General features: G+C 42.3%; 1 protein-coding gene across 2 annotated transcripts in view; it reads right to left on the reverse strand.

Annotated features, from left to right (window-relative positions):
- Positions 1-11,097: 11,097 nt before the first annotated feature.
- The window catches only part of GATA6 (GATA binding protein 6), a 30,820-nt gene continuing 18,362 nt past the window's right edge, over positions 11,098-23,555 (reverse strand). Inside the window, exon 7 of one of the 2 annotated variants that reach the window (XM_036079259.2) lies at positions 11,098-12,616. In XM_036079259.2, the coding sequence (XP_035935152.2) occupies positions 12,449-12,616 (168 nt within the window). In that variant the 3' untranslated portion in view covers positions 11,098-12,448. The remainder of the gene's footprint in view (positions 12,617-23,555) is intronic. The other variant, XM_036079263.2, reaches the window with a different exon arrangement.

Raw genomic sequence — 23,555 nt, forward strand, 5'->3', positions numbered from 1 at the left:
ACACCTCTCAAGCACTGACTAGATGAATGATATCATCACATCAGTGATAAAAAGACACCCCTTTTCTGGTTCATAAACATGTGATGCCATATCCAAAAAAAGTGAAGCAATCACAAGCTGTGAATTCCTAACAAGTCTCTGCAAATCTTGTACCAACACTAGAGGAGAAGAGAAATGCAGTGTTAAAAAGTGAGAAGAAAACGTAAGGTGCATCAAGTCTAAATGTCCAAGCGGAAGCCCGGAAGAGCCCAGTGACTTGCCCAGAGTCACACAGCCTGACCATGGCAAGCCAGGCTCAGGACTTGAGGGGACAGGAGTCGACAGCTCCTATACTTCAGGAAAACACCCTTGTACAGAACGTCCCCTGCCCAGTGAGAAGCCTGTGGGAGTCCCCAGTATTAGTCTACAGGTTGCTCTGAAGGTATTTTTTAGATGTAATTAACATATAAACAGTAAACTGAGTAAACCAGATTACCCTCCATAAGAAGGGTGGGCCTAATCCAGTCAATGGAAGGCCTTCAGAGTTTCCCAAAGAAAAAACTCCTCCTTGGGACGCCTGGGTGGCTCAGTCGTTAAGCGTCTGCCTTCGGCTCAAGTCATGATCCCAGGGTCCTGGGATCGAGTCCCACATCAGGCTCCGTGCTCAGTGGGGAGCCTGTTTCTCCCTCTCCCTCTGCTGCTCCCCCTGCTTGTGCTTTCTCTCTCTCTCTCTGACAAATAAATAAAAATCTTAAAAAAAAAAAAAAGAAAAAGAAAAAACTCCTCCTCGGGAATGCAACATAGAAATGCTGCCAGTTTCCAGACTACTGCCCTGCAAAACTGAGACTCAAGATTCCAACATCGACTCTTTTTTCATCTTCAACTCATTTCTCCTACCTCCCACTCCCTGCCTCTGGCAACCACCAATCTCTTGTCTGTATCTATGAGCTTAGGTCTTTTGGGGAGGGCTTTGTTTTTGTTTTATATAAGAAAGATCAGATGGTACTCGTCTTTCTCTGCCCAACCTATTTCACTTAGAATAATGCCCTCAAGGTCCATCCATGTTGTCACAAATGGCAAAATTTCCTTCTTTTTTACGGCTGAGTAATCATAGATACATATAACCACATTTTCTTTATCCATCCATCCATTGATGGATACTTAGGTTACTTCCACATCTTGGCTATTATAAATAATGCTGCAGTGAACATGTGAGTGCATGTATCTTTTAAAGTTAATGTTTTTGTTTTCTCCACATAAATACCCAGAAGTGGAATTGCTGGATCATATAGTAGTTCTATTTTTAATTTTTTGAGGAAGCTCCATCTTATTTTTCATACTGGCTGCACCAGGGTGCATTCCCACCAACAGTGCACAAGGGTTCCCTTTCCTCCACAGCCTCACCGACACTTGTTGTTTCTTATCTTTTGATGCTAGCCATTCTGACAGGTGTGAGGTGGTATCTCATGCAGCTTTGGTTTGCATTTCCCTCATGACGAGTGCCGCTGAGCACCTTTACATGTGCATGTTGGCCATCTGTTGGAAAAATGTTTATTCAGATCTGCCTGATTTTTAATTGGATTTGTTGTTCTATTGCTGCTGAGTTGTATGGGTTCTTCATATATTTTGGATATTAGCCCCTTATCAGATATATAATTAGCAAATATTTTCTCCCATTCAGTAGGTTGCTTTTTCATTTTGTTTGAAGGCTTCTTTTGCCGTGCAGAGGCTTCCTGGGTTTTTTTTGTTGTTTTTTTTTTTTGACAGAGAGAGACACAGCAAGAGAGGGAACACAAGCAGGGGGAGAGGGAGAGGGAGAAGCAGACTCCCAGCTGAGCAGGGAGCCCGATGCGGGGCTCGATCCCAGGACCCTGGGATCATGACCTGAGCCGAAGGCAGACGCTTAACGCCTGAGCCACCCAGGCGCCCCGAGGCTTCTTAGTTTTTGATGTATCTTCATTTTTGTGTCTCTGATTTTGGTGTTAGATTCAAAAAATCATCACCAACACCTATGTCAAGGAGCTTACCACCTATGTTTTTGGGTTTTTTTTTTTTAGTTTTACAGTTTCAGTTCTTATATTCAAGTCTTTATTTTGAGTTAATTTTTGTGTATGGTGTCAGATAGTGGTCCAGTTTTCCCAACATCATTTACTGAAGAGACTGACCTTTTCCCATTATATGTTCTTGGCCCCTTTGTTGTAAATTAATTGACCGTGTATGTGCGGGTTTATTACTAGGCTCTCTATCCTGTTCCATCGATCTATGTGCTTTTCTGCCAACACCATACTGTTTTAATTACTATAGTTTTGTAATATAGTTTAAAATCAGGGCTCATGATGCCTCCAGCTTTCTTCCTTCCCAAGATTGCTTTGGCTATTTGGGTCTTTCATGGTTCTACACAAATTTTAGGATTATTTGTTTTATTTCTGTGAAAAATGCCCTCGGAATTTTGATGGCGACTGCACCAAATCTGCTGATTGCTTTGAGTAAATAGACATTTTAACAACATTGATTCTTCCACTCCATGAGTAAGAGATGTTCATTTGTGTCTTCTTCAATTTCATTTATATCTTGTAGTTTTCAATACACAGGTCTTTCACCTCCCTGATTCAATTTATTCCTAGGTATTTTATTCTTTTTGATGCAATTATAAATGGGATGGCTTCCCTAATTTCTCTTCCTGATAGTTTCTTATTAGTGTATAAGAAACAACAGATTTTTGTGTATTGATTTTGTATCCTGCAACTTTACTGAATTCGTTTATTAGTTTTTCAATGGAGTCATTAGGGTTTTCTATATGTATCATGTTATCTGAAAATAATGAGTTTTACTTTTTCCTTTCCGACCTGGATGACTTTTATTTCTTTTTCTTATATAATTGCTCTGGATAGGACTTCCAATACTACGGTGAATAAAAATGGTGAAGAGTGGGCATCCTTGTCTTATTCCTGACCTTAGAAGGAGAAGCTTTCAGCTTTTCACTGCTCAGTGTGATGTTAGCTGAGGGCTTGTCATACACGGCCTTTATTTTGTTGTGGTACATTCCTTCTATACCTGCTTAGTTGAGAGTTTTTATCATAAATGGGTGTTGAGCCAACATCAACTCTTAAACTGAGCTACCAGCTTGCTGGCCTGCCTTATGGATCTCAGACTTGCTATCCCCCACAATCACTGCATGAGCCAATTCCTTAAAGGGAGGGAGAGAGAGAGAGAGAGAGTAGAGAAGGTAATATACACACATAGAGATATATATACATGCACATGCAAATACACATATAAAATACATACACATGTACATGTACATAATACGTATATGGTTCTGTTTCTCTGGAGAACCTTGACTAATAGATGGTGAATGAATGAATGAGGTTCTTCTAGGCTGCACATGGGAAATAAAAAGCAACTAAATCAGTGTCTATCTCATAAATGCACTATAGTAGAACCACGCCCAGAGTTACATACGCAGCTCCTCCCTCCACAAAGCTCAAGCTGAGTGAGGCTTCAAGGCTGATGACAGGGCCATGAAGTGGTAATATCGCTCTCCTTTTTGTTGAACACTGAACACTGCAACCTGGAGAGTTCAAGCAACGTGGTCAAGCCACAGAGCTGGTGTGTGGAGCCAGGATTCAAACTCATGACTGCATGACTCCAAAGTCCACAGTCCTTCCCACTTCATCACATTCCTGATTTATTTATAACATCATGACAAGTCAAAAGGGGAGGTTTCAGGAAAAATGGAGCCGGCCACAATGTCAAATGCTTTAAAGAGGTCGAGGAAGGAAGGCTGAACTGAGGAGCAGCTACCTCCACTGCCCCAATAAAAGATAGAGCCACTAACCAAAGGCCTTCTCTGGTCAGTTCCATAATAGAAGAACCTCTCACTCATTTGGAAAGGAAAGGAGGCACCATCTAGGAATTTCTCCTGGAAGGACTCAACTAAAAATTTCACCCATGAATCTAGTAGTATCAAAGTATCAGAAATGTTTGTTGTAAACCCAAGTATTCAACAAAATGTAAATGGAAGAACAGAATAAACAAAAAGACATTTCTGGTAAAAGTATATAAGGAATAATAAGTGTGTAAGAAAGAGTAAAGGGAAGATAAGAGTTATAGAAATGTTAAATATCGTGTAATCTATGCCAGTGTGTTCCCCACAGACCAACTGGTATTCAGTATGTCTTATAGATAATACACAGCAGATGCTCCCAACATCCTTTTCCATGAATAAGATGGCTTGTGTCCTCAAAATGTAATACACAGGGTTTACAAAGTTCGTTTGACTGGAGTCATCACTCTCAGCCAGCCTAGCTACTGGTCATTGCCCAGCTGATTGGAGCCAGAGATCTTCCCTCTGCCAGATTCAACAAGAAGGGAGCATAAAGAATGCAGTCTCTTATTTACAAGCTGTGAGGCCTACAAAAACTTCGCAGAGTGTATCTGTCCATTTGGTGATAAGTGATCTCCGGGGGCTCAGAAAGGGAAGCTGTTTGGGTTAGCAAGTGTAGGTGTTTGTCCTAATTTCCTGCTCTCACAATGCTTTCATTTATTCCAGCAAACGCAGTCTGATGATTCACTGGAGACCAATGGTCATTTGTGCTACTCCCTGGAGGTAACTCTGAGCTGGTGTTTGGGGACATACGCAATCTTTGAACAACTCTATTGGCCCAAGTCTCAGTACCTTGTTAATTTCTAAACTGATTAATGAAGCAATGCTCAGAGTAGTAGAAGTTACTAGCCTCTGCCAAAGGCCAAATTTTTGCTCACAGTGTTCGGTTCTCTAGTTTAGTTTCATTTAGTGACCTCTCAGCCTAGCCCAGAGCCAAGGCCACTGAGTCAGGAGTCTGGAAACCCAGGGTCCACACTAACCAGCAGGACTTAACCTCTCAAGACTCAGTTTCCTCTGCTGGACCTCAGGAAGGTCCTTCCATTTCTAAAGTTAAGTGAATCCATGATTTAAGTGAACAAGTACATTAGAAGGTATGTATTTCCTTATTCAAACACCACCAAGAGCAGGGTTTCCCACCAACACCCAAGCCATCAGCAGTGCAAACGGAAACTGCATGATCCCCCAGAAGACACCAGATAATCAATCGAAAGAAGATATGAAAATTCAGAATGATTCTGGGAAACAAGCTTAATATACACTTAGCGTATGTAACAACCAATTAGAAAAGTAGGACTAACATCAGGAAGTGTGAAACACCTAGGGATAAACTTAACTAGAAACATGCACAGGATCTAAATGAAAAGTTTAAAATGCTAATGAGGGATGCAAAAAAATATGTAAACAAATGAAAAGGTAAGTCAACAAAATATATTAATTCTCCCTAAGTTAATTCAAAATTTTAATATTATCCCAATAAAAATACCAATAGGGTTCTTTTTGTTTGTGTTTTTACTGAACAAGTCGATTCTAAAGTTTGTATGGAAAATAAAGTGAAAATAGTGATCAAGTTCTCATTTTTTAAAAGATTAATGAGAAGGGGTTAGCCCTCTAAGTATATTGAATAGTCAAAGCAATTTGGGATCAAAGCATGAACAAACAGATCACTGATACAGAATAGAAAAATCCAGAAATAGAGCCAAATATATATAAAAATTTATATTATATATATCCACATAAGAATTTATACAAGAATACATATACATATGAGAATCTACATATTTTTTTAATTCCCATTTTGAATCAGTGGGAGATAAATGGATTATTAAGAAATGATGCTGGGACAATTCGGTTGCCATTTGGAAAAACATAAGGTTGAATATATACTACACATATTACAACCACCAAAAACAAAAATTCCAGATGGAAACAAAATGTAAACCTCAAAAGCAAAACCACGAAGTACTAGAAGAAAACATGGGATTAAAAAAAATCTTAACAGTGAAGAAGGCTTTCCTAAATATTACACAAAACTCCAAAGCCATAAAAGACAAGATTGATAAACTGAAATACCTTTAAAAAAGAAAAGATCATGATTTTTTAAAAGTATAAACAAAGTCAAACGAAAAACCAGGAATAAATATCTTTAAAGTATATTTCAGACAAAAGGCTAATGTCCTTCATATGCAAAGAGCTTCTCAAATCAATGAAACCAATAACCCAATAGAAAAAAATAGGTAAAGAATATGAACAGAATCGGGCAAAGAGTTCACATAAATGGAACTACACACATGGCTCTTAATCATTAGAAAAAATGTTCAACCTCATTCACAATAAGATAAATGAAAAACAAAACTCAGAGATGCGAAAATGACAAAAATCAGAATGTTTGGTAACAAACGTGTTTGGCTGAGGGAAAACATGCACTCTTGTACATTGCCTGTGGGAGTGCAAACGGAACCAACCTCTGTAAGACCAATTTGGCCAAGCTACCAAAATTAATAGTAGCGATACCCCTTGACTCAGTAATGCCAATTCTAGAAACTCACCTCATAGGTATATTTGCATATGAGTGAAATGACACAGATACGGGATAATAATTGCAGCATTGCTCAAATAGCAGAAGATGGGAAATAAATGTTCTTCAGTAAGGCACTTATTAAATAATGAACTACCCAGGCATACTAAGTGAAAAAAGCAAAATGCAATGTGTATAGTATGCTACCAGGCGTGTTAAAAAAAAAAAATGAGTATATATACTTGTATATGCTTGTGTATGCACCAACAGTCAATGCGTATAATCAATACAAGAAATAAGAAGTTACATCTGGGAGAAGAACAGAGTGGCTGGGGAATAGGGGTAAGAAGGGCAATTGTTTTTCACTGTATTCCAATTTATAACTTTTGAGTTTTGTACTATTCAAGAAATTTTAATTAATGCAAGGCCAAAAAAATGCACATTCTTCAGCCTTACATGGGACCTGCAGAATCAGATTCTTTGGGGAAGGAGTCAGGGGCTGTGCAATTTTAACAAACACTATGCATGATTCTCATGCAAATAGAAGTCTGAGAACCCTGACAGAGAGCATCATTAGTAATGTACACTTATCAAAGTAATAATAGCAACAATGATGTAAGCACTAATGAACACTTATTTAAAAAGATAAAGCCTAAGACACCACTGCCAACATCTTGCACAAGTTTTTCTGAAAAAAATTCCTTGGCACAACCAAGCATAGAAAGATTTGACACCACAATGATGCATTCCTTGTTCTCTCGTGTTCAGTTTTAACCACTACTAATAATTTTACCAGCTTTTTACACTTTGCAAAATGCTTTAGCCACATCTTTTGTGCCAGGTAAGGGCATAACAAGCCTTACTTGGAGTTCCATGAAAAGACGACAAGTAAATTGCTCACACACCGCACAATACCTGCAAACTCCTGCCCTTCCTTTCCAGCTAACAACTACACCCTACCTTCCGTGTTCTAAAGAAACTTGTCATTGGAAGAAACACATACATTTAACTAGGTGTCTTTAATAAGGCATACCTGTATTGCAAATCACAATTACCTATTTCTGAGATGCTGGGGGAGAGAGGAAGGACCTAGCCTCAAGTCTCAGGCAATTCTGGCTTCCCTTCTGCATTCTCCAATTTCTTCCCCTTTAAATCAAGATGAAAAGACAATATGATGGAGAGATTAAGAGCATGTGCTTTGGAGCAGGACAGCCCGGGCTCAAATCCTAGCTGTGCCACTATGTAACCTTGGGCAAGTTACTTCTCTGTGCCTCTGCAGACACATCTGTAAAATGGGGATAGCACCACTTCATTCATGATATAAATCGACATATGTGCAACACTTTGTATAGAAACTGGTACGTAGTCAGTGCTAGATAAATATTTGCTATTTCAGACCAGTCTTGGAGTGTTAAAGGAAGAGAATTCACAAAAACAGAGGTAAAACCTGGGGAAGGGGTAGAGAGACAGGGAGGAAAACTCGATGGCTGAAGAGAAGACACAGAAGGCAAACAATGAAAAGTTGATTGTTTCCAAGAAATAAAAAACCAACTACAAGATATCGAAGCAATGGGCCAAGCAAAGCAAAGCTGTTTTTTCCTTGTTCTGTGGACGGCTCAGCTGCCAGACGTTTCCATTTTCCGGTCTGGGTCCGTATCGCTGTATAAGTTTTGTATCAGGGGCCCCAGACCAAGCAGGTTTGGCATGAGGGGGTGGGGCAGCACCTCTTACAAAGCCCCTGTGTTCATGAATATGACCAGGATTCTCACCCTCTGTGGCCTAAGGCAGCAGGATGAGCTGGTAAGGGTACCAGAGGAGAGCTAGAAGGGGAGTCCAACTCCACCAGCTGCCCACAGACACACCATCGCCTCTGCATTGAATCTGCACCTGGGCCCGTGGGCAGCAAATGCAGATGGGAGGGACCTCTGAGCAGCCACACTGCCTGATTTCTGCATTTTATGGCTGCTTCGGAGACGGAGGTCCAGAGAGAGGAAATGCCTTGCCCCAAAGTGAAGGGATATCGAGATGATTATCTTACCACAGGGAACCACCGATGACTGAAATATAAGCCCTTCCACCAATTAAAACATTATTTCATCTCTGCTATATTTAAGCCATTTTTTAAATGCCCATTCTTTAAAAACAAGCAAAAAAAAAAGCTTCCGAGCAAAGTATCTCTTTAACTAGAACAGTGTGAGCAGTCACCTCCCTGGGCGGGCTCCCGAGTGGGGAAGCACAGCACAGACCAGCTGACCCACCAGCTCTCGGGTGCAGATTGGGAGATGCCGCAGTACTTGGTGGGAGCGTGGTCGCTTGCTCAAACGTCTAACTCAGGGGTTCAACGTGTACCTGCCACATCCTAACTTTCCTTTAGAAGCTGTGCGTTAAGTATCAACCGTAATTTACTTTATCCAGAGCCCCTGTGAACTTACTTCGGCTTTCAGCCTCCTAGTATTTGACATTTGAACCAGTCACAGACACCATAGGACTCTTTTCCTCTGCGGGTCCTACAGCTGGCTACCACCTTGTCCCGCTCCCCCTAGCCCCCACCCACCTCCAGGCACCACAACCGAGGGGTCTGCTTTCGTTGCAGCTAAAGGTTCAGCCACACAAAATCCATCTCGAATGCCTCAAGTAGCCAGAGCTATAGGTACCGAATTTTTACCACAGACCCTGTTTTGAAAGATTTGGTCTAGCAAATGTACTGACGTTTCTCATTTAAAATAATCAAATTCATACCTGACTGCCCATTAGAGCTTCCAAACAACAGGTGCCAAGCTGACTTGGTATTTCAACCCAGAAACAAAACGCATTTTAATTAGCAAGAGCTGCCTTACCCTGAATGAATGTTTGATCCTGCTCCCCGACCTGGCCTTGCCTACACAATTATTTCCTTCTCAGAGTCATAGGATCTGAAGACCCCGTGGAAAATGCCAGTACGTAGAATTGAAAGCACCAAGCTACCACACTGCCCCGAATTAAAAGCAGCCTGAAATCTGGCATAGCCACCAAAGACTTGCTGTATTGCCCTCCCAGCAGCTAATCTATGATCTGAAATTATTCCAAGGACTGAGGAAAACATTTCCCATGAGCAAGAAGTTAATTTACTTGCAGGGGGGAAATGAACGGCTCCCTTTGCTTTCCTGACCCTCCCATAGGCACCAGGAAACACCACAAAGTGACCCCGAAGAGAGACCCCAGACAGAGCCTTCAATTATGTAAGGTGGCCTAAAATCAGCCATGGGTGACAGAAATTCTGCAACCCATGGTAATGGGCCTAAGGACTCTTGAAGCTGAGATGCACCATCTATTTAAATGCACTCCCTCTTTTGAGATATGACTTGTTTTTTGTAGGTCACACTTTGGGGGAGCAGTGCTGAGATCATGTATTTGGAACAAATTATCAAACTTCTTTATACAATCACAGGTGAGAAAGTTAGCATTGAAAGGCTTAGTTTAGGAGAGCTCATGGTGTTAGGACAGGCTAGATACAAAAAGCCCCGTTCCCCTCATTCTTGCCCCTTGTACTTTATTTTATGGAAGCTTGAATTCTTTCCCTTTTGTGTTCTTAAAAAAAAAAAGCTTTAGCAACTCAGTGGTGTCTTGGGTTTGGAAGGAGCAATATCTGAGACCATCCCCAGAAAAGATTATTCGGAAGCCCCAATAAGAAAAATTCATTTTCCCACCAAATTGTATTAACTCTAACAAACTCCCAACCCACCAGAAAGCACTCAAAGTAATGAGAACTGGGAAGAGGAAGGAGGGAAAAAAATTGGGGTAGCAATTTTCTTCTGCTGTCAGACTAACCCTTTTCTTTTAAAATAGTCAGCCAAACTCAGACTGGTGTCTCTCGTGTGCTCCCTCCCTCCAACTCGGCCACCCCCTGGGCTGGGAGAATCCCTCATTTCACTCACCCCAGCCTTGTTCACAAAGTGCAAGTGAGTCAAGGGACACCAGACCCTCACAGACCATAAACTTCTCAATACCCCACAGGGAGTAAGGCATTCAGAACACCCATGTGGTAAGAGCTCCTGCCACCTTACCTCAAAGTAAACACACTTGCCCAAGGTCACAGAGCTCGTGCATGCACAGCAGGGACCCGAAGCCTAGCGGTCTGAGTCCACACCCAGACCATGGTTCTAGCCCACCTTAATGGTTATCAGGGTACATGTGGGACTCAGTGGCTTCCCCAGACACATATACCACCCCCGCCAGCTCTGAGTCTTACTTGCAATACTACCCACCACAAAGCAAGACTTCCCCTCTCTTGGAAGACTCAGACTGGCCCCCTAGAATGACTGATAATCAAAGAAGCAAAAAATGTCCCACACTTCGGGAGCCAAAATGAAATGCCACCATTGTGTTGTGAAACAGTCTCCTGGTTTTCTGAAATCCACAGAGACTGTTCAGATCATTTCCTACCTTCTGGTGAGTGTTAAGGACTTCAACCTCAGATGAGCTGGGAGACTTGGTGGCACTTTGCAAAGAAGGAACTAGAAAGGAAAACTGTTCTGTTTCTGGGAGTATACTCCATTCAGAGGGAAAGAAACTCTGGACTCTTAATTTAAATGTTTTCAAGGATTACCCCTACACAGAATGCTTATAATCTCAGATATTGTCACAGAATACTGGGTCCTTTTCACTTATAAAAAGTGTCCCCAATGCAAACTGAAGGTGATAACTCCATGTGCCAACTTCAAATAAACCAAGGTATAAAGCAGCTCCAAAAGAACAATTCATTGAAAGGAAAGCCAAAAGGCAATTTACAAACATCACATGCACTTGTTTTATATGAACATCTCCAGCCACATACAGTGTCCAAATGAAACTAAAAGGGAAGGAACTCACTGTACAGAAGACGAACAATACCCTTTTTATTTTTAAAACTTTGGTGAAAATAGGTTTCCATATGACATCCCATTTAAAAAAAAAAATTAATGTAAACCAACCTGCCTGTGGGTTAGTCACACTATAGACTTCATCGTAGTGTGTACAGATGCCTACAGTATTTACAAATGTTATCTGTTAGGTAGTAAAGTTTTGTTGCAATTTTTCCAGCACGCATTCCACAGTAAAATAAAGAGGGGATACTGGTGTTCTTGTATAAAAATTCTTAACAGATGGATAAAGGCAATTTTCCTGAGAGAAGATTTGTTCTTGAAATATTTTTCTTTCACAATTGGAAATATAGAAATGGGATGCGGTTGTAAAAGAAGTATAAGAATGTCTAAGTTAACATTTTCTTCTTTTAAATTATTTAAGTACCATTAAGTTAAAATGTTTACATTCATTATAAAAAATGTTGTTAAATCTTATGCAAATGATTTAACACTGATTGCTGCAACGCAAATTGCACTTTTTAAAAAAATTATTGTTTACATGGAAGAAAAACATCTTGTTTGCTACCCTGTTTACAAAACCCGACTGACTTCAGATCAGTCACACAATATGCACTTTGAGAAACGTCAGTCACAGTGTATGTTACAGTCATAATGCAGTCTTGCCAACTGAGTCACAGTCCTGACTCAGCCTCCAGAAGTGTGTACCAAATGGTCTTCTCCATGAAAGCAGGTGAAATTCAGGTGTGGAAAAGGTACAAAGAAATTCTGGAACAACCAAAACCGATCAGAAGAAGCACATGATTTGGGGCAATACACATAAAACCTTTTTTTTTTTTTTTAAGAAAAAAAAAAAAATCTCTCTCAATATTCCTTAGCAGGCAAGGCCCCGGTCCTAGTCCCGCTTTCTGGAAGTGGCACGGCGGACATCAGATCCCCTGGCGGGCCCAGAGGCAGGTTGGCTGGCTGGAAAGGACCGTGGCCGGGGAGGAGGCGACATGCTGTGGGCTGCACTGGCCCTTCCCTGGAAGCTCTCCATCTCCTCTCTGGCTCTTCAGAGATAGGGGCAGGGTGAAGGCAGAGCAGGCCTCTCGGGAAATACATCTCTTTCAAAATAAAGGCACGGAAATCACGCATCAGAGGAATGTTCCGTCAGCATACTCGCCCTGGTGTGGCCGGCTTGACAAAATCCCCGCAGGCCGCGCGCCCTCCTGCTCCCTGGCAGCAGGCTCAGGCCAGGGCAAGGGCGCACCAGGAATCCTGTCTCACCGAGGATGTGACTTCGGCCGGCGAGGCCAGGCTGACGCCTATGTACAGCCCATCTTGACCTGAGTACTTGAGCTCGCTGTTCTCGGGGTTAGTGCTCTCTCCCACGCCAGACATCACTGAGGCGCCCGCCTGGCGGAAGAGGGGGACAGAGAGGGAAGAGAGAAGGGGAGAGACAGTTATCGATAAATGTGTCAGGCGGCACTCTCCTGCAAGGAAAACACCTGGGGACAAAGGCGGTGGGCAGCGGGGCCGGCCGTGCGGTGCCACTGGCCTCACCCTTGAGAGCTCAGGGCAGCAACCACCCAGCAAGCTGCTCGGCTGGACGAAGGTAGGAAAGGGCGACTGCGGGAGGCCGTTTGTAAGACCAGCCGAACCCCCAGCTCTCTGACAGCGAAACAAACCACACCACCCAGGTAAACGGGTCTCAGGATGCCCACACAATCTCATCATTTCCAGAGAAAGCACAGAGCGCCACCGCCCCCCCTCCACACACACACACAGCAGAGCCACAACCTGAGCACTTATGCCCGAGTCTAGGATGGAAAGCTACACAGCTCAGCAAGGCCTAAGAAATGAAATTTTTGAGCACCGACTTCGGGGAAAATTAACTCATGCGTACACAGGTTTTAATATACCGCATTTATCTTTAATTCTTTGCAAGGAGAACGGGCCATTTTGAAAGCAGGCCACATTATAAAGAAAATGCTAACATCCAGTATGTCATGGTTGTGGCAACATTTGTTGAAGCAGAAGATCACTGTTCTCTTATTTCATTCCTTCCTTCCATCCAAATGAGAAAGGCCAAATAGAAAACACGATATAACTTAGTAGAATCAAACCAAAATAACTAAAATCATGTTTAGACTACAGTTTGAGAAAACAGTTGCCTTTGACTTAAAAAAAAGTAAAAAAAAAAGAAAAAAAATCTAGCCATGACCAGTATGATGCCCAGGCTGCTCAATGTGGCTCTGATGTTTCCCTCAGGATTTATATGTATGTTGTGCTTGGTTAAGAAGTTACAGGATCTAGGGGCGCCTGGGTGGCTCAGCCAGTGAAGCGTCTGCCTTTGGCTCAGGTCATGATCTTGGGGTCCTGGGACTGGGCCCCGCATCAGGCTCCCTGCTTAGCGGGGTGTCTGCTTCTCCCTCTGCCTGCCGCTCCCCCTGCTTGTGCTCTCTGTCTCCCTCTCTGACAAACAAAAGCTTTTTAAAAATAATTAAAAGTTAAAAAAAAAAAAATTCTAGCCATGATTCCATACTTAAATCATGGTTTTTTCCTTCTAAAAAGCTCAGAGTCTCTTATTTCTTCCTAGGTTTCAGGGTTTCGTCCCATAAATTACTGGCTATTTGCTTTTTGACACAAGTAGAATGTTTTGTGCTTTTCAAAAACATCCCTTTGTCTGTCTGAGCTGATGTGACATCTACTTCAGAGAAACATGGGGCACCAGACACAGGCTGAACTGAACAGAAGGCACGCTGAGCCCCCCTTGGCTCCACACAGGGGCCTGGAATCAATGTGGTCCTGCTCTCTCTGGAACAAAACATCTGCTTTTCTCTCTCATCCTCAAGATAACTGCATGAGGCTGGAAGGAGGGCTCTAGGAGGTCTGACTGTGGGAATTCCTATCTGCCCATCCCAACTTCCCAATCCAGCCCCTCATCACAGGTAACCAATCCTTCTCTTTCCCGGTGAAAATGAGGGTATGTAAAAATCCAGCCACAACAGTACCACCACACTCCAACTTCTTTTTAAATTAACACGAGACTTAAACTGAGGGCTCTGGGTGCATAAAAAAGCAAATTTCAGATCTTGCCATTTGCAACGACGTGGATGGAACTGGAGGGTATTATGCTGAGCGAAATAAGTCAAACAGAGAAAGACATGTATCATATGACCTCACTGATATGAGGAATTCTTAATCTCAGGAAACAAACTGAGGGTTGCTGGAGTGGGGGGTGGGGTGGGAGGGATGGGGTGACTGGGTGATGGACACTGGGGAGGGTATGTGCTCTGGTAAGCGCTGTGAACTGTGCAAGACTGTTGAATCTCAGATCTGTACCTCTGAAACAAATAGTGCAATATGTGTTAAGAAAGAAAAAAAGAAGAAGAATGTAGCAGGAGGGGAAGAATGAAGGGGGGGAAATCGGAGGGGGAGAAGAACCATGAGAGACAATGGACTCTGAGAAACAAACTGAGGATTCTAGAGGGGAGGGGGGTGGGAGGATGGGTTAGCCTGGTGATGGGTATTGGGGAGGGCACGTTCTGCATGGAGCACTGGGTGTTATGTACAAACAATGAATCATGGAACACTATATCTAAAACTAATGATGTAATGTATGGGGATTAACATAACAATAAAAAATTAAAAAAATAAAATAAAATTCACCTTGGAGAAAAAAAAAAAAAGCAAATTTCATGAAGTCACTGAGATGCCTAAAACTTAAAAACAGATTTTGAAATGGCTGAAATAATCCTGTCAAACACACCAAAGTGATGATTTGGTTACCCATCAATATGGTAATTAACAATAGCCATTAATTCCAGAAACTCCACTGTGAGCAAACCCAAAATAGACCCAGATTTATCCCCCAAAGAAATAAACAAAAGGGTGATATTCAATTACAAAAGGACTCATTTGAGAAAGGAGCTACCATACAACTAATAAAAAGAGTGAGTGCAATTATAAATGATTTATGTCACATCCAATCTCATATTGATCTACCTATTCCCAGAAAAAGCGCATGTGCATTTATCCAACTAAATCTGACTTCACCACAGCAAGTGTTAATTTTCTGAAACAAAAAGGGTACCTGAATTGGCCCAGGAAGCAGCCCACCTCACCTGGCCAGACATGCTGAAATAGCAGAGGGGTCGGTCACCACCTCAAGTCAGCAACAGGAAACATTAGCAAGGTGCTTATGAGAGCCAGGCACCTGGACCATGAGCCCCAAAGAGACAGTTACTCCCTGGATGAGCTCCTAGGCCACATACACACATGGAAGTAACAATGATCAACTGCCTATCATGAATGATAAATGAGTGGCTGAGATATGGAGTGGAGCAATAGATCAAAAAAGCAATCAAGACGGAAAGGATTCCTGGGGATGGGCCGCAAGCAGACTTCCAAGCACTACTCTGGTTCAGCCACCTACTGAGTAAGGTCACCTCTCCAAGCCTCCTCCTGGGTAAACTCGCCTTCACGTCACCCATCAGGTAGGGTTTGATGATTCAGTGCTTGTAAAGGATCAGCATGATGCTTCGCCATGGTAAAGGTACTGGTGAGGAAAGGGTTTTCAGCATGGGAGGCATGTAGGACATACCAGAGGCCTTCTGAAACAGAAGGATAAGCAAAGGAGGAAAGGAGACAATGTGGAAGAGGCAAACTAGAAGGCCAGACTGAAAACTCTCTATGCCTCAGGTTCCTCACCTAGAAAAATGCAAATTTTTTTTAAAGATTTTATTTATTTTAGGGAGAGAGAGAAAGAGAACAAACAGGGGGACAGGCAGAGGGACAAGGACAAGCTGACTCTGCGCTGAGCACAGAGCCCAAAGCAAGGCTTGATCCCAGGACCCCAAGATCATGACCTCAGCCGAAATCCAGAGCCGACGCTTAACCGACTGAGCCCCCCAGGCACCCCTAAAATTCGTTAACATACATAAAGCATTTCCAACAGTATCTGACAACAGGAAGGACGATACAAGTATACACCACTATTAGTTATTTTATTATTCTTGTTAAGGAGCATAGACCTAATTTAATCTCCCCAAGTCTGCCCTTCACCAGGTGAGTTACCACCCATCACTTAGTGGGAGAAGTGGAACTAAATTCAGAGCTAAGTGAAAACCATCTACCACAGCAATGACCTTCTAATTGTTTCTGACAACGCTTCAGAACAAAAACAAAAAAACAAAACAAAACAAAAAAACCAAGGTGCTTCCTTAGCCCTTCAAAAGGTTCATGGGCCTTCTTCAAATAAACTACATTGAAGAAATCCTAGTACCCTGAACATTATTCTTAACCCTTGAGCAGTAACTCCAAAAGCTACCAACTCAACTACCTATTGTCTTCTTTGTTCAGTCAAAAATGTTGTTAAGCTATACGGCAGACCAAGACTCCAGCGCCAAAGGGCAGGCAAGGCAAACCCCAAATTACATGAGTGACTCACATCGGCTCATTTGAAATCAAAAGCAACATCTGACTTTCTGAGGAAAAGATGGAACAAGTGCTTATGCCAACACTGTTAAGAACCTTATTTGTAATTGGGGATACACTATTTAAACATGAAATACTGCAATGTACAGCTTTTTTGTGTATCAGTCATACCTTAATAAAAAATAAAAATGTTTATGTAATGATACATAATGAGATCATAGTGATGATATGGGATGAGACCGTGATAACCCCAGTCCCCTCATCCACGGGCGGCAGGGCTATATTCTGGTACACGCCTTAGAAGGCAATTAGCAAAGCCCATCAAGAACTTTATACACTACTTAGCTCTGTAATCTCACTTCTGGAAATGTATTTATAAGGAAAGAATTCAAAGGAAGGGAAAGGCTCCACAAGGGAAGACATCCATTTCAGGGTAACTTATAATAGGGGAAACCATGGAAATAATCTAATGCCTAATAATATGGGATGGTTTGGAAAAGCAAGGTACATCCGCTCAATGAACTATTATGCAATTATTAAAAATAATAAGATCATGTAGCAAAGTGGAAAAAATCCTGTAACGCAATGTTAACTGAAAAACAGCAGGATATAAATTCTGTCATCATTACAATTTACGCACGCAAAAGTATTTCAAGGGAACCCAGTAGTGTGTGGGGACAAGGGACCATCTATTAGCCATCAGTACCTTCCTTGGAATATTTTAATTGAATGGCGTAGTGCAGTCTAACTTTGGGGAAGGCAGAAAACATTAGCACCAGAAATATCACACACAAGCACTTGAGGGGTAAGCCAGCCTGTAAAGAGTCATAAAGTAGCATGAAAAAATAGGGAGGAATCCGAGTGGAGGTACTAAGCAAGAGAAGGGAGGACCAGAATGGGCACCCATGCCCCCCAGAAGTCACCTCCATCCATGCTATCTGCCACCGGCTGGAAGCTGGCTGATGTGAAACATGGTTCCACATACGTTAAAACAGCAAACACGCTACAACTGGGTGCATCTGTGTCATCTGAGCTCTTGAAACCGGTATTCTAACTGTGTAAGACATCTAGAATTGGCACAACTCTCCTTAAGAAACCTGGCTTGTCACATCATTGTTTGTCTAAAGTGCCTTTTCCTCTTTGATGATGTTCAAGAGCTACCCTATCAAGAATCAGTACAGTACAACTTGGGGGAAAAAAAATGAGAGGAAACTTACGACCCTGGACCCAGTACACACACAGAAAATCATAAGCATAAATTTCGATTGATGAATATGTTTTCCCACATCTAGTTAAACCCTTGAAAGGACTTTAGTTCATATGGAAGACATCTAAACACAGCAAAAGCAGGCATTTCACTAACGTAAACCAACCTAACCCCACCAGTGTTCCTGAACAGGCGCTCTGAAGGGAGCGTTTCAGAATGCCCACAGCTGAACCATCCTTCCTCCTCTTGGTGGGCAGCTCACGCAGGCGGAGGTCCTCGCTTTCTCTGATCAAAGTGCATTATAAGGGTGGGGCAGAAATCTGTTCTGGGTTTCCATTCACAGCTTATCTGCCCTCCACCCTCCCACAGACAACTGAAAATGGAGGCACTTCCTGTTGAAAGAATGTGTTATCAGCTCCAGACTCGGCCGGGGCTTAGCACTGAACTCAGGCCAGGTTAGGTGGGAGACCCGGCTGAGTGACTGGCTGGAAATCTCCCTCTTAAAGGAATAAATGACTTCAGGGACAACCCGGGCTTCTGCGAGGCTGGGACATGGAAAATGTCCACTAGCCTGTGAAGTAGGCACAGTTCATCTTTAGATCACATGAATTTTTTTCCCCTGTGAAAACAACTTTTGGACGTATCTGAAAAGTCAAGGATTCCTTTTTTTTTTTTTTTTTAAAGATTTTACTTATGTATTTGAGAAGCAGAGAGAGAGCACACAAGCAGGCAGAGTGGCAGACAGAGGGAGAGGGAGAAGCAGGCTCCGCGCTGAGCAGGGAGCCGGACGTGGGGCTCGATCCCAGGACCCCGGGATCATGACCTGAGCCAAAGGCAGACGCTTAACTGAGTGAACCACCCAGGCGCCCCCTGAAAAGTGAAGGATTTCTAATTTGATAAACTCCTGGAGTCAGTGCCCAGCAGTGTCTGGCTCACAGTGGGCTCACCAACCCTGTCAGCTCTCTCTCTTTTCCATTGCCTCACAGGCCGGCCCAGAGACAGCTCCTAAGGCACCTCTGGATAGGCGACTCTTCCAAGCGAAAAGAAACCCTTAAAGGACACAGCCATTCCAGAACAGCATAGGTTCTCTAGCTTGTGAACATCAATTTCATCTTTGAGGAAGGAAACCAAAAAGGAGTCAACTGGGATATGTTCAGTCCTCTGTGCTGTAATCTCTCTTAATGGAGCCCTGAGCTGAAGAAACAAAACACAGCAACCCCAGGGTGAGTGTGTGATCATTCCCAGAGCTTAAGACTTTGATGATGGTCACACTGCCTCCTTAGCTCGAATTCAGACTGCCGGCTTCCATGGCCTCTGATCTGTCCTCCCTACATCTAAGTAAGTTTGTGGTTACGGCTTTTTCTTGTGTGAGGGGAAGCCAGCCATCCCTCACTGCCAACGCTCTCTTCTCTGCTTTTGTAACCTCTAGGTTAGGCTCTCGCAGTGCTTTAGAGCGGCCTGCCTCAAAAAAAAAAAAAAAAAGTAACAACTATGTGTAAATTCCAACAAAGGAGAAACACTTTTAGATAAGTGAACGTTCACTCTAAAAAACTATACTCATTTCAGTTTGGAGGGAGACAAGAAAGTGCCTCACTAAGAGTTTAGGAAGTGGCACAAGAAGATACACAAACACACAAGGGTTCTGTCTCCATCAGGACCCGTGAAAGTCGTCAATCACAACAAAACCCTTTATGTCTCCCCTAACAGCTCAAATAACGCAAAAGAACATAAGCACCTTTTCTCACAAGAAGGAAGAGTACAATCACTGTAGCCAATGACCTAATTCAGTGTTTAGCAGAATATTTTATTTTTTTGTAATTTAACAAGCAAATTTAATGCAGAGCTCACTGGCTGCCCCTTGGGCCCTTTCGCCCTGCCCCTCCTGGGCTTGAGTAGGCCAGGTTCTACCCATACCCCAGGATGCTGCCCTTTTTAAGGAGGGAAGAACAATTCTACACACACAATCTACCCTGCGCAAAGGAGCAGATTGTTTTATACATCTGCACACATTCAAATAGCAGGTTTGTAACGGTGAAGAAAGGCATAGCCCGAAGTTTAAGTGCCCTTGGACTAATAGTAAAATGCTGATTACAGGGGCTCCTGGGGGGACTCAGTCGGTTAAGTGCCTGTCTTTAGTTCAGGTCGTGGTCTCAGGGTCCTGGGATTGAGCCCCACATTGGGCTCCCTGCTCAGTGAGGAGCTTGCTTCTCCCTCTCCCTCTGCTCCTTCCCCCTCCTCCTGCTCTTGAGCTCTCTCTGCACTCTCTCAAATAAATAAATAAAATCTTTTTTTAAAATGCTGATTACAAACATAAATGGTAGGGGGGAGGGTTTGTCCCAAAACTTGAAGTCACTGGCATTCTAAAGAAAAAGTTTATCTTCTAAAACGAATCAAAATGGATGACCCTATTCTAGTCAAAGTCATAAAAGATCCCGGGGAAAGATTTAAAACCTGGTGAATTATCTTTTGTAACAAAACTGGCTTTTCAAATTGGGTGAGTACCTTAATCTCACCGTCTCGATCAGAGAAAGCAGACCATGGTCCTAGAACCAAGCAGCATTTACAAGAAAGCATTATGGAAGTACTAAGTGTCACAAGGAATGAAAAACTGTGGCTATCAGAAAAATAAAAATATTTGTAACCTGGTTACTTTGGGGGCGCCTGGGTGGCTCAGTCGGTTAAGCGTCTGCCTTCAGCTCAGGTCGCGATCTCGTGATCTCGGGGTCCTGGGATTGAGCCCCGTGTCGGGCTCCCTGCTCAACAGGGCATCTGCTTCTCCCTCTGCCCCTCCTCACCCCACACATGCTCACGCGCTTGCTCTCACTCATTCTCTCTCTCTCAAATAAATAAATAGAATCTTAAAACAAAAAACAAAAACCCATGGTTACTTTGTTAACGCAACAGCTCTACATCTCTTAATTTCCCCCATCAGGAAAGTAAGGATTTATTTCTAATGTCTTGGGATGGAAAAAAAACAATGCCATATAAATAAAGCACATCACTAATAGCTTCCAAGATTATATTTAAATAGTGCTGTTCTCCTTGAGCTTCAAAGAGGTCTGCAGGCATCTCCCACTTACGCTACACAATGCTCTGAAGGACCAGATGGTAGGAATTACTTTCCCCTTTTAGGAGGAGGAGAACAGAGGCTTTATAAAACCTTGGCAGCTTACTGTAGTCACACACAGAGCAGGATCTAGCCCCTGGCTGCCTGAATTTGTTTCCTCCCAGCTGCTAATCTGTGAACCCCCAGAATGAACTTCAGACCATGCCGAGGCTTCACCATGAATCAAACAAACAAGCTTAATCAGAGCTTTAAATTAAAAAGTATGTGTCCTTAGTAAGATAAAAATAGGATTCCGGAGTGTGTGCCCCAGCTCTGGTGAAACCATGCCACGTTAACAACGAAACCAGCAGCACAGCCGTCGGATACTGACTTGGGACTATTTACTCCCAAGACTCCTACAGGACACCGAGATCAATACCTGTTGTCTATTTGTTCAAGTCTTTCTTAAAATCTGAGGTCAACAGAATAATCTGTGCTCAGGCCCACAAATTCCAATGCTGGGTCCGGGCCACAGGTAGCTGAATTACGAATTATCGCATATACCAACACCTATCTTTGGAGATGCTTTTTAAAATTATTATAATTTCAGGAAAAATTAACAGGTAGATCTCAACATGAACAAAGCTAACAGATTGTATTTAATTCATATCCATTAGATCTTCATATTGCTAGTAACTCTTTTGGCAGACACCCATGAAATGCATAATAAATTACTTTTGTTCCAGTAAAGGAATTCATTTTCTTCAAAGATTAATTTAGCAATAACATTTCAGAGCATTCTAAGCCAGGATTTCTTAAATTTGGCCATGTTTTCCCGTAACATTATTTCATGTTTTGTGACAATTTGTATATTCTTACAGAGGCAGGGCGGGGAAAAAAAAAAACTGCAAGGGATCTGTAATCTACGGAGAAACTTTGTGTTCTAAGATGAAGCCTTCTAACCTGAGGCCATGAGAAGGCGCAGGACACCCTGCCCACCCTCCTTCTTTCCCTAGCACTCTGGCTTTCAGATTGTGATAATGAGTCGCTTATTAAATAGACCACAGTCCTGTGATAAATTGGATGGACATATATATTATAAACTATTTGAAGGACGATACAGTTGTGCTGACTCCTAACATATATATAAAGGCATTGGATATTAATGTAGTGCAATGCATCTCTAACTCTTCCTCCTCACTATCCTCCCCGTAACACACAGGTGTGCACATACACACACATGCACGCGCGTTCTGGTGCACACAAGACAAACGGGGGGAAGTCTAGAAAAGGCCTTGAGATCAAAATGAAAGTATGCAAACTCCACATGCTTCCATGTTCCCTGCCAGGTTGGCGTGTGACTTTCTCAGCAAAGGCCAATGTGGTCAGACAGGAACGTGAGTTATTAGAAGGAACTGAAAGAAGAAAGGGAGCCTGGCATGTAGGGAGGGTGAAGATAAAATGCCAACAAAATATTTACGTTCATGGCTTGTAGCGAGTGGCAAGTGGGATATTAATAACTGTGATGACTGGTCAACTCCCTGGGAGTGGTAACAGCCCTGGGACGGGGAGGCAGGAGACATCGGTTCCAGTCCCGGCTTCAACACCGGCTGGTTTTGTGACCTTATGGAGTCATTCTGGATCCTGGCTTATAAATGAGGCAATAATAAAACCTAACTGCAGCACTCTAACAGACCCTGGTGGGAGATTAATGACTTTTTAACTCTCTTTTTATTCATTTAGAAAACAGTGTCGTGGACCATAAACTCTGCAGGGAAATGGACACTTGCCTATTAAATGCTTTTTCAATGATTTCATAAAAACTAAATGTATGGCAATTTGAACATTCTGAACAATTCCAACTAACCTGGCACTCACAGTGTATTAAGATTGAAATCACACCGTTAGAAGGATGTTAGTACTGCAACCTTGTATTTGCTATTGTAAGAGAGCCTTTTAATAATCACGTTAGGTACATCAACCACAGTAAATTTCACTACCTGTTACCTTTTTATTATCCAATTAACATAGTCTTAGTACTATAACACAATTTATTTAGAAATACATGAAAATTTATACAGTGTTCCTTATATATTTGGTTACAAGCAAATCACTTCTCTGGCATCATTTTCCCACCTGTTTCCCACCTGTTTCCCACCTGCAGGATGATTTTTGATGCTCAAATTACTAATGAAAATTAGTCAGATTTAAGAAAATATTATTTCTTCTCTGAAGATTTCAGTATCATTTATCATGTCTTAATCTAATATGACATACTAATACTAGTAATATACTATATGTTAATTAATTGCATTTAAATAAAAAATTAAATTACAAAGTGAAAAAAAAATCTAGTATACCATAGTGATAAAACACTGACTGCCAGACCTGGGTCCAAATCCTGCCTCTTAATACGTATATAACCTTGGGCCTGTTACTTTGTTCTGAGTCTCACTACTCCCCCTCCCCAAATGGAAATATAACACCATAGGTTGAGTGGTAATTATGAATAGAAGAGAAAATGTACATAGAAACCTGACACGTAAAAAGTACTTGGGAGAAGCAGGTTTCTGCTTTCCTATGTCCAATATCTTGTAAATGATAAAAGTATGGAAAAGGGAGAGATCTCCTCAAGAGCAAGAGTACAATGATAAAATGCAAGA

This window comes from Halichoerus grypus, chromosome 13, assembly GCF_964656455.1.
Source record: "Halichoerus grypus chromosome 13, mHalGry1.hap1.1, whole genome shotgun sequence".
In the NCBI taxonomy this organism is placed as follows: domain Eukaryota; kingdom Metazoa; phylum Chordata; class Mammalia; order Carnivora; family Phocidae; genus Halichoerus; species Halichoerus grypus.